Raw genomic sequence first — 12,574 nt, 5'->3', positions numbered from 1 at the left:
AGGTAAAGCCAAACAAACTTCCAAAGAGAAACGTGGAAAAAATAAAGGAAAAACCTACAGCAGACAGGACAGATGGACACCTACCGTGGGTTTAGGCCTATCTTTAGGACCGTTTTGCGAGGCTGGGCATCTTGGGCAGGCTGGACATCATCCTGGTGAATATGGACATCATACATAAAGGAAAATGAGTGATGGGTCTCCACACAAGAAAGCACCTCCACAAATGAACACACTCTTCCAAATAAGGAATGTTTCCAAATAAGGTTTGGATTTCTCTGAAACATACATCAAACATTTCTAGTCCTGCACTAAGTATAAGTAGATGTGGCAACCAACACCTTACTGTGAAACCACAGTCATAAATGCTTATTAGTGCATGATTGTGCTCTCACTAATGTTATTGTGCTATATTCAGAGAGTTGGAAACACATTATATGATGCATTATAATTAATTTCGAGATGGATTATGGGGAGGGTGTTAATAGGGAATGTAACCAAAGCAGCAATCTCGATTCATAACAAGCCTGATGAAACTGACTGAATAAACAGGCAAAATCCCTACAGAGAGCTGGATATCAAACAGTGATTAATGCTTCTCAAAGAGCAGATAAACACAACCAGAGCATTTCTAAACTCCTATCAGCAAGGCGTGCCTCAACTTGTATCTCGCCTGCTGAAAAATAAATAATAATAATATAAAAAATGATTTGAAAAAAAAAAACTAAAAAACAAGCAACGGGGATAAAATGTGTTTCAGTTCCATTAATGATGTTTGCGGTTGATGGATGGGGATGCTCACCATTTGCAGGAAGAGATTGGACGCGTCGTGATTAAACATCTGCTTGTCCTTCAGAGCGAGCCAGTGGGCCGAGTTGACGATGACCCGCTTCAGGTTGAGAATGGAGTGGAAGAGCCTGGGGGTGACAGATATAAATCTTCAGACAGTTTCAACGTCTCCCACCGCTTCTTAACTACTGTCGAACGAGGGGAATGGGGATTGGCAATGAGGCAAGATAAATAGGCACAGGTGGAATCTAGACTTGAGATGACACCGCAGGAAAAATGTGAGATGATTTAAGAATGATAACACATATTTTCTGAGTCATTCCGCCGCAGGCATGCTGAGGTAGTAATTGATCCGAGTCACCTTAATATTTTGCAACCATATTTTCAGTTAATTGTCAAAAAAAAAAAAAGTGATTTATGGGTGATTTATTTACGCCGATTTTTTTAGTTTTGACTTTAAATCACTATGGAAGGCTACCAGTTTTGTAAAATGAATCAACATCTTTAAAAACTATGTTTTCCAGTCTTCTGTTCTGGTTTTCGCTTGATATTTTGGCATTGAGGTGATGAGATGTGGGAGACGCGTACGCTCACCTGGTGCCATAGTCCACCACCACCCAGTCCTTGCCCGTGCCAGTGATGGCGTCGTGGTGCTGGAAGAGGGCGAGGTTGCGCCTGGCGCCCGTCAGCAGCTTGTAGCACTCTGTGGCTGGGAAGTTGTTGGACTTGCCAACCTTCCTCATGTTGGCCAAGGCAAGGGAGTAGAGGATTTCGGCAGCCCTGCAGAGAGAGAGAGAGAGAAAGAGAGAGAGACGGATGGGAGAGAAGTAGTTGAAAGCAGATTAATAGAGACAAAGACAGAGATTGAAAGAGATGGAACAGAGAGAGAGAGAGAGAGAGAGAGAGAGCGAGAGTGAAGGAAAGAGAAAGGAAAGACAAAAGACAGACAGATGGTGCTAGAGTTAGTGAGAGATGAGGCGACGTTCATATCTCAGGCACATAAAACTGCTGGGATCTTCACAGCTCTTACCGTCAAAACAACAAAAACCCACTACAGCTGAAAACCAAACACTGCCAAAATGACAAATCACATACACACACAAACACACACATACACACACACACACACACACACACACACATACAGGCACACCTGACAAGCATCCTAAATCATTTTTGGGCTCTTCTTTGACTAAACTGATTAAGTACTCATTACGTGCAACTGTTTAAACAAATTACGAAACCGACGAATCTAGCCAGTGTTTTTCGCTTCATCGACGCCCATGCCAAACTACCTAACTCACTTTAGTGGCAATGAATCACCGAAGAGTGATGAGGGGGCCAAGAGAAGCTCTTATCAACCCTTAGTCATCATGAGCTCAATGGGGGTTCAGGCGAGTCCAGTTGAAAAACAAACAAAGAAAGAAAAACATCTTTGTTGGAAGTATAACCTTTGTTAGTCTCCTGAGTTGAGTAGCACTTAAATCCATCATCCATGCTTTTCCCGTTTTAATCTGTACTGTGTGTGTGTGTGTGTGGGGGGGGGGGGAGTGTTTTGAGTAACATGACCTGTAAGCCCATGACAAAATAGGGGGGTATTCCTATTACGTGGTTTAGTGACAAACCTGGGTAAATTAACTCAGAGTAAGTGGTAAACCTCGTAATAGAAGAGCCCCATGGCTTCGTTTTATTAGGAGAATGAAGCTCTAGGGCTCTTCTATTTGAAGGTTTACCACTTATTCGGAGTTAATCTACCAAGGTTGGTCCTAAACCATGTACTTGAAATACCCCGATGACCCAGATACAACCTCTAACATAATTCAACAAAACGTTTCGTGAAATCAAAGCGACGACAGCCCTGTGCGCTGGCAGACATCGAAGTTATAAATGAAAGGAAATGACCTTGAGATGAGTAGCATCACTATCGGTCTCATGACAATAAGAGCGACAGAGAGACAGAGAAAGAGAGAGAGAGAGAGAGAGAGAGAGAGGGGCATAAGTCAGAAAGTGCTTTACAAGAGCATCTTACAAAGAGAGAAAAACACAGGAGATCTAGTGACCACCTGAGCCAAAGTACAAAACCTCAAAAACACAATACACACATAATAAAAACACACACTACACATTACAAATACACAATAATTACCTACCAATGAGACCTGGGATTACAGATTACCCAAACGCCTGTCTAAGCAGATACGTCTTTAGCTGCCTTTGAAAAGAATGGAAGACCTTAAAGATGTGGGTAGAGCAGACCTGGGCAAAGTGCGGCCCAAGGGCAATTTGCGGCCCGTTGGCTGTCCCTGTGCGGCCCGCGGAGGTCAATTATAAATAAGGAATCAAGCGTAAATACCTGTATTTATTATACGGCTCTTCAGAATGTTCCAAAAAGTTCCGTTGATTTGAATGGGCCATCCCAACGTTTACAGTTTCTTTATATTCACTGCTGCGAAAAATGTATGACTGCTGTCATTGGCAACGGGTTTTGTGTGTTCTAATAATTCACATCTTTCATATCATTCCGCAACGCAAGTAGTCCGGTCATTTAACGTAACTGAAAGTCATTGAAACTTGAAGTCAGAAGGTGGGTTGCTTCGCATTTGCGTGAAGAACTAAACGGCAATAAAATCATTAAAAAGAGGTATTTTGGAGAAATGTCTTCTATTGTTTTGGCAAGTAACCGTATGTTTGCGGCCTACATTCGTGCGTGTGGGCGTGCCTGCGACCATTTGCGCTGATAAAAATTGATATTACTATTAATTTGTATACTTATACTATTGCATTACAAGCTTGCTCTCGTGTGTGTGTGTGTGCCATGTGTATTGGTCGTCTGGGAACACCTTTAATACTGCAAAAACATGCTCATTTTCAAAATCGTTTTGGTGAATGTTGATTACATGTTGATTAAATAATGTTGGCGTTTTTACTATGCCTGGACCACATTTTTTTGATAGCCTAAATGCAACATCTACTCTTACCAGTAGCAGTTAATCAAAACCATACAATTTAATGTTTTTTTATAAAGAGATACAACTTATATTGAGCAGAATTGAGTTCAGCCTATTGGTCCGGCCCTCCACAACACTCCCACTATCTCATGTGGCCCCTTGGGGAAATGAATTGCCCACCCCTGGGGTAGAGCATTCCACAGTTTAGGGGCTCTGGCTTCAACAGCTAGATCACCACAGGTCTTTAGGGCGGGAGTGTGGAGCAGACAGACAGCTAGATCACCACAGGTCTTTAGGGCGGGAGCGTGGAGCAGACAGACAGCTAGATCACCACAGGTCTTTAGGGCGGGAGCGTGGAGCAGACAGACAGCTAGATCACCACAGGTCTTTAGGGCGGGAGCGTGTAGCAGACAGACAGCTAGATCACCACAGGTCTTTAGGGCGGGAGTATGGAGCAGACAGACAGCTAGATCACCACAGGTCTTTAGGGCGGGAGTGTGGAGCAGACAGACAGCTAGATCACCACAGGTCTTTAGGGCGGGAGTGTGGAGCAGACAGACAGCTAGATCACCACAGGTCTTTAGGGCGGGAGCGTGTAGCAGACAGACAGCTAGATCACCACAGGTCTTTAGGGCGGGAGTGTGGAGCAGACAGACAGCTAGATCACCACAGGTCTTTAGGGCGGGAGTGTGGAGCAGACAGACAGCTAGATCACCACAGGTCTTTAGGGCGGGAGCGTGGAGCAGACAGACAGCTAGATCACCACAGGTCTTTAGGGCGGGAGTGTGGAGCAGACAGACAGCTAGATCACCACAGGTCTTTAGGGCGGGAGTGTGGAGCACACGGACAGCTAGATCACCACAGGTCTTTAGGGCGGGAGCGTGGAGCAGACAGACAGAGCTGATGAATGAGGATGAAGTAGATCAGCCACATATACAGGAGCCTGACTGTGCGACGCTCTGTAAGTTAGAGTGAGAATTTTTAAACTGGATCCTATACGCAACAGGGAGGCGGTGAAGAGACATGAGTAAAGGGGTGAGATGAGACCATCTATTTGACCTAGCAAGTAGTCTGGCAGCAGCAGCAGCAGTCTGAATCGCCTGCAGACGATCAAGGGCAGACATACTTAGCTAGGAGAAGAGTGCATCACAGTAGTCTATCCAAGAGGAGATAAAAGCACGTCTAAGCATCTCCAGTTATGTGTGTAAAACTACAAACCCCAGTTTACTAATATTCTTTATAAGTGGAATAATCAAGATCTGGACCACTGATTAACATGGATGTCAAACGACGTGGACTGGTGAAATATAAGCCCTAATTTATGCAGGTTGGAGTGGGCAGCAGAGGAAAGTGGCCCAATACTTTGCTTGACCATGGGGGCAATCTTGTCTGGAGCAACGATCAGAACCTCCGTGTCAGCATTGAGCTGTAAGACATTTTCTGACGTCCAGTGCCTGATAGCGTTTGGGCAATCTCAGTGGAGCGTAGATAACCTTTGCGCCTCACTAGGTTTGAAGGAAAGGGAGTGTTGGATATCATCTGCAAATAAATGATACGCAATATATTAAAATCTGTTTATCTGACCCAAGGGCAGCAAATCTAAAAAGCATAACAGGGGGTGGAGGGGTGGGGGGTGGAGATAAATCAGACACAAAGTGTCCAAAAGAGACAGAGAAGCTTTTATCTGTGAGATAAGATGTAAACCAGTGTAATGCGGTGCCTGATATGCCCACCCATTCACGTAAGCTCTTAATCAGGACATGACGGTCTACTGTGTCAAACGCAGAGCTGAGGTCGAGCAGTACTAACACAGAACAATCACTCGCATCAGAGGACATTCAAATACAATTTGATATCAGTTTCAGTAGGCTGCCGTTTCTGAGACCCAAACTGAAACTCCAGGACACAGCAGAGTTTAAGTTAGGTGTCTTTACTATGGACTAGATGGTAGGATGTTTAAAATAGGAAGGCAAACATCCTGTAGACAAAGAAGAATTAACAATAGCTGATATTTAGGGGGGGGGGGGGGGTGCAATAATTGGCAAAACCTTTAAAAATAGAGAAGATGGTATTACACCCAGAGGGCTATTTTCATTTTCCTAATCAAATCCAATCTTGTAAGCTGATAGGTTGGAAAGAGTCCAGGGCAGTAGGAGATAGAGGGGGGCTGAAGCTGGACGGGCAAGTCCCAGCACGAATACGGGACCTAATTGCCATTACTATCAACAAAGAAAGTAAGGAACTTATTATAAATCACTGACAGAGAAACATGGTAATGTAGAGAGGGTCAGTGAACCAATGTTATTAATAGTGTCAAACTAAATCTCAAATAAAAGAAGAAATGATGTAAGCAAAGTAACCAGTCCAGGCTTTCTTTACCAATGCATTCAAAGAATGAGAATGCATTAAAAGAATACTGGAGATCTTTAACGTATAGGAAATGCACTTCTAGCCCAGTGGCTTTCAATAGTTGCTCAGTCCCGCGACACTACCGTCTCCGGCAGTGGACGGGGTCTGTCATCCACAGAGAAGTGTTGCGGATAGCCCTGGTCCTAGTATTTAAAAGGTGCCACTTCCTCTAACAGTGTGGAGCAATGCACATGAAAAAGTCAACATCGTTAAGATTCGTATTGAGATCACAGCGAAAATGCGCCAAGAACCGATCGATCTACTTTGAGTAATGATGCGAGAATGCAATGCTCTTTCGAGAAACAAAGGCTCAACTTTCTCAGAGAGATCAAAGAAAGAGAAAGAGAGAGCGAGAGAGCAGATGACAAGGGTGGACAGCGAGAGGATAAAACAATAAGAAAAAATGAAGAAAGAGAGGGAGAAAGAAAATGAGAGAGAGAGAGATCAAGAGAGAGAGAAGAAGAGAGAAAGAGGGAGAAAGAAGATGAGAAAGAGAGTGATTGAGAGAGAGAAGATAAAAATGGGAGAGAGGAAGACAGAGACAGAGAGAGAGAAAGAAAGAAGATGAGAGAGAGAGAGCGAGAGCGAGAGAGAGAGAGAGCGAGAGAGAGAGAGAGAGAAAATGGAGGCCGAGGCGACCCCTGACTGTGCTGAGCCCTACTTGGAGCTAAAAGCCAGGCGTCTCAGTGCCAGCACTAATGTAACATCTGCATGCTGATGAGCCCTCTCTCCCTGTCTAAAATTAGACATTTTACAACCACCACCCCCCCCCACTCCCGCCTCTAAATCCCCACCCCACCCCCCATCACCCCACCTCATCACATGAACACCTCAACCCCCCCCCCCCCACACACACACACACACACTGTGCGTGAACACCCTCTCCCCAACCCTGACAGCCCTACCTTAAAGCTAGGAGTTGTACTGTACATTCAATTTGGCCAAGTGATTAGTGCTGATGGTATGAAGTGTCTAGAATGAAGAGCAGGTATCAGAGTTAGAGAGCGAGAGAGGGAAGGGGAGAGAGAGAGAGATAGAGAGGTGGAGAAGGAGAGTAAGGGAAAGAGGCTGAGAGGCGAAAGGGGAACTCCTGTTGACAATGTAGCCTTTCTATGAGGCAGATTCAGACTCTTGTCACGTCACAGCCTCGAACACTGCAGTTGTGTGTGTGTATGTTGGTGCGTGCGTGTGTGTTTGTGTGCGTGTGTGTGTGACATGAAGAGAGAGAGCAAAAAAATCTTGGTTGAGGTTGAGTCTAGATGCACAGTCAATAAGCACTCGGCTCGCCACAGGGCACAAGTGGTCAGGACTGCTGTGCGATGACACACACACACACACACACACACACACACACACACACACACACACACCTTTTTGGCTCCACTCAGAAGTGAGGTCAGGGCCACACTTACACACACACTACACACACACACACACAGAGAGAGACACACAAACACACACAGAAACACAGGGATACTGTCGTGACTGCTTCTACCACTAGCTGCAAAACACTCCAGCATGGACCTTTACTCCAGCAACAAACAGAGGTGGGTAATCAATCTATGTATGAGAAAAGGAAAATGAAGAGGGGAAAAAAGAGAAACGTTTGCTCATTATCTGACCAAAGGGCCCCGGCCCAGCCGCTGCAGCAGACTCTCCAACAAGTCCCCACCCTCCTGTGTGCCTCTAGGGGTGCTGGGTAAAAACCAAGAACTTTCAGTGTGTCTGTGGTTCCAGATGGGCTTCGCTCAGTCAGTCAGAGGAAGCTAACTGAAACGATGGAGAATTACGCCGCTTTAACACACCTGCACCTCTAAATATGCAGGAGGATACGGGGGAATGGTTGGGGATATCCTGGGGGTGGCTGGAGTCGATGCCCCCCCCCCCCCCCTTTACAAGTCTGGGGGAACAAATGCCTCCGCACCGAGAGACTAATTAGTCAGACAACTGTTATAAATAAAACAAAATGTCAGCAAAAGCAATTAACTGAGAAAGAGGCTGATAAGGCCGCCAGCTTATCTCTCGCTCTCTGTTTGTGTACGTGTGTGTGTGTGTCAGTATATGTGTGCTTGTGTGTGGGTGTGTGTAAGAGTGTGTGTTCGCCAACACAGATTGCAAAATCGGCACTTGCTCTGGACTTTGTCCGCTACTCAGGAGGAAAGCTCTGACAGTGCTGACGGAGGCTTATGGGCTCCCCTGCTGCACACACACACACACACACACACACTTAGTTTCAAACACACACACTCATTTCCTCACATAATCACACACACGGTCACACAAACTCAAATGCACTCCAACTCCCTCACACACCCCCCCCCCCCCACACACACACACACACACACAAACACACACCCACACCACACAAGGAAACTGCAGTGTATGACTGGTGTCAGTAATGGCTGCCATTCATCACCCCGCTCCCCTCTGCGGCTCTGTGCTGAGGTGGGAGATCTACAGGGGCTCCATTCGGCCCGTCCGAAAAGACGATAACACCCCGCCCCCCTCCAACACCTGGGATTGATGCTCTTTTTCTCCTCTATCCCTCCTTTTGATGCTCTTCTGCTCTCTCTCTCTCTCTCTTTCTCTCTTTCTCTCTTTCTCTCTCTTTCTCGCTCTCTCTCTCCTTTTAAACCTTTAAATGCGCTCATTCCAGTCTGGGGGTCTTTTTTTCTCACCCTCTTTCATTTCCATTGCTCGTCAAATCCACAGAAATAAACACTGTGAATCCCTCTCCCTGTCAATCCTGCACAGAGGCAAAGAAGTCGGAAAAGGGGACCTTGGACTGAACTCTGTCCAGTTCTTTTTTTGTGTGTGTGCGAGTCTGTACGTTTTGCTTTAGGTCTGGTTTGATTCTGTCGGTGTGACAGAGCACCCGTCGTCCATCCAGGAAAACTTTGCGCTTGAGCCTGAGCACAAGGCAGCCTTGAGGAAATGCTCCATGCAGACACACTGCATGGTGGAGACTCCACGCATGGTGGAGTCGCATTGTGTTACACTACGGTCCAGACGGAGGCACACACACATACACACACTCACACAGTCCGTTCACGCTGTATCCTGTTCACCATCATGCCTTTCTTCCCCCCAGAAGGAAGCAAATCGATCTCAGCACACAATATCTACACTTCACACTACTGTGATGGTTTTGTTCCCCTCTCTGAAGGCTGGTGGCTGGCTCTTGCTGTGGGATCTCTCAGACTGAAGATTTGTTCAAATTAGGATCCCTATATCCGCCAGAATATGTGCAATAGTGCAGTCTCTCGCTTCTGTGTAAACTCATTAAGAGGAGCGGAATGAAATTGAAATCAGTAACTGAAACCAGTTCCTCTTGACAAGAGACCAAAACACCTCGGCAGTAAACATACCCACAAACACACACACATACACATACACACACACACACACACACACACACACACACACACATAGCTGTAGATTAGGTGAGAGAATTTGCATTTACGTTTATGCATTTAGCAGATGCTTTTTTATCTCAAGCAACTTACAATACATAAGACATATAAACATCATCATCAGAGTGGGTATTCCCTGGGTATTGAACCCATGGTCTTGGTGTTGTTAGCCCCTTGCTCTACCAGTTGTGCCACAGGAACATAAAAAGCTACTTAAAAAGAAGAGATCTAAAAAGAGACACTAGTTGTCTTTTAGTTCCCCCACCCTACCTGAGGTGAGACTCCAGGATGCGGTCCAGGCGCTTATAGAAGGGCCTCGAGGTGTAGTAGCCACTCCAATAGTGGTCGTCGCGGTCGGCGTAGGTGAAGAAGTCGCCGCTGACCACCGGGAGCGACGGGGAGCCGATGCCATCGCCCGTTGCCTTCCGCAGAGCGTCGAAGTAGTCCGAGATGGTGCCGAACTGGGCCTGTTGGGGTGGGGGTGGGGGGGCAGAGGGGATCAGACGGTCATTGGAATAACTGGGAGGAACATGGCAGCCCATGAATGGAATGAATAAGAACACCTTTTCCACTGGAATGTAAAAAAAATCATTTTTTGAATGAATTTTCTTTTTTTTGTTTGTTTGTATGTTTGTTTTGCGCTATGAAAAGTGTGACAAATGAATTGCTTAGCTGACAAAGGATGGCAGGAGAAATGTTTTCAGTTAATTAAGGATAAATCAAACTCTGAAAAAGAAAAGGCAACATGACAATCAATTTTCACATGGCGGCCTTTCTTCTGCTGCGAGACGCGTTTAGCAGCCTACAGCACGCTGCCATGAAATGCCTTTGTGTTGGGTTTCCTTTTATCACAGAAAACAACCTGCACATCTATATGAAACTTTAAAATGGAAAGATAATGAACAGTCTGAGAGTCTACACTGGATTCCCAACACCCGAGCGTGTCAGTTTTCATGGGCATCAAGTCTTAACATGCAATAATCTTGTCTGAAAGGCGTGGAAGCAACCCTAAGAAGCGAGGAGTTATATGGGAGGTCTGTAGGATTATATATCAGATGTTTTACACACCACTGCATACAGACATAAGTATAAAAACACAAAGCAATGCGGCGTGACTGCAAAGGATCGGTCTTATTTACTCTGCTCAGACTAATTCTGACACCTGGAAATGTGTCAGGGTGTTACACATGAAATAAAACACAGAAAATGAAAGTGAGTGTATTTTCTGCTGTGACCTGGGTCTTGTGAGTGACCCTGGTGACTTGTGGGTGAAAGTCACCTTCTGTGTGCTTTTCTACTCCAGATCACAGAGCCAGAGTTTTCTTGGGCTGGACCCAAAAATAGCCAGGCATATGGTCTCATGTGGCCTAATCAAAAGACCTCAAGCTTGCTAGGAATTTGTGGTCAGACTTGAAAATTAGGATCCATGCCAACGGTCAAACAAATACAGTGATGAATGGCGCAGCGCAGAACTGCCATTAAGAAAATGTAAACATCTTGACAAACCAGTCTGGTAAAAAACTGAACAGAAGGTGAAAGCAAGATGGTGAAAGAAGCCAAACATATGGTCTGAAAGAAGCACTTCAATATTTTCTGACAAAAATAACTAAGGCTGCTTTATAATGAATAAATGTATGATGTACAATGCGTTCCAATTTAGTTTTGTTCGGTAAGACAAACTGATGCACAGTACAGTATATCGGACCTTAACGTGAAGTTCCGGGTGAGAGTTCATGTAGTCAAAGAGCTTCTGGTAATTCTGGAACTGCTGGTCCCACTCAAGCGCTTCTGTGTAGCGGAAGTCATCGCCCAAGGGCACAAGAACCACCTTGCTCCGGAACAGCTTGGACTTTTTTCGGTACTGATCCAGCAACATCCGGGCTCTACGGCACACAGAAAAACATTTGACTCACAAAAACATTGTTTACACTCACTCAGTGATGTATATATATATAGCCTCTGTCTGTGTCTGTGTTTATATATAATAAATAACATTCCATGTCAACAGTATAGTATACAGCACACTAAAATAGCAATTCTTTTTTATTCATGATACATATTTAATGTGCTTAAAATACACAAGGGAAAACAAGGGCAGCCAAATGTAGATGACCACAGAATCACAGAAGAATCATTTCGAGCTACACAAGCATTTTAGAGCGTTCTATACCAGGGCAAAACGGCTAAATATAACGTTTCATGACCCAGATGCCAAACAAAACAGACAAAAGTCCAAACAAAAGCACCAGTGGGACTGTAAATGTACACTATTGATTGTATCTTTAGCCTTGGGTGCCTCGTCCTGGTCATACGATACAATTTATTGTGAGTTTATCTGATCGCCCCAGGTTCTCCTCTTGGCACTGCAGACCAGACCTGCAGCTTTGCAACACTGTTTTATAACATTCTGTTTATGATAGAAAAGTTTAAAACAAAAGAAAATCCTGGTAATTTGTTTTTGTTTGGAACCTTTAATCACATTCTTACTCTGTTTTTTTTTTCTACTTCACGAGCAGTTATAAAAAGGTAAAAACTGATGGAGGAGATGTTAACATTCTTTTCAACCCGCTTTGTTATGGAAACTACAGCAGCACAGAGAGGATGTGGGCACCTATCATTTGAAAACATGAGACAGTTCACCCCCACCTCTCCCCCTCCCCCTCCTTCACCACTGCCATCTAAAAGTGGTGGATGCTCTTTCTCTATAAAGAAGTCTTTCAATATCAGACTTCCATCAGCGTGAACTCACTCTCTCTTGAGTTGATCATCCCTGCACAAACAATCCCATAAGTGGGAGCAATCATTGTGTTGGCGATATACAATACAGTATACTAGCAATAAACAGACTCCACTCTCGCCACTCTCCGGAGCAGAACAAATCGATGGAAAAACTAAATATCCTCCATAGAGGAAGAATGAGACAGTGAGGGGGAGAGAGAGTGAGAAAAAAGAAAGGGAGGCAGGGAAAGCGAGAGAGACAGAGATAGGTATTGTATATCTTATGTGTTTCTATATACT

At 44.9% G+C, this 12,574-nt stretch overlaps 1 protein-coding gene across 1 annotated transcript in view; it reads right to left on the bottom strand.

Annotated features, from left to right (window-relative positions):
• man2a1 (mannosidase, alpha, class 2A, member 1) overlaps positions 1-12,574 on the bottom strand; it is a 48,730-nt gene that overhangs the window by 17,002 nt on the left and 19,154 nt on the right. The window contains exons 8-12 of the mRNA XM_012817182.3: positions 11,262-11,439; positions 9,827-10,023; positions 1,381-1,566; positions 800-914; positions 85-152 (exon numbers count right to left, since the gene is read on the bottom strand). Coding sequence (XP_012672636.1) covers positions 85-152; positions 800-914; positions 1,381-1,566; positions 9,827-10,023; positions 11,262-11,439 — 744 coding nt within the window. The remainder of the gene's footprint in view (positions 1-84; positions 153-799; positions 915-1,380; positions 1,567-9,826; positions 10,024-11,261; positions 11,440-12,574) is intronic.

The sequence above is a fragment of the Clupea harengus genome, chromosome 12 (assembly GCF_900700415.2).
Source record: "Clupea harengus chromosome 12, Ch_v2.0.2, whole genome shotgun sequence".
NCBI lineage: Eukaryota > Metazoa > Chordata > Actinopteri > Clupeiformes > Clupeidae > Clupea > Clupea harengus.
The sequence above is the reverse complement of the archived record's forward strand: the minus strand, read 5'-3'. Positions and strand labels throughout refer to the sequence as shown.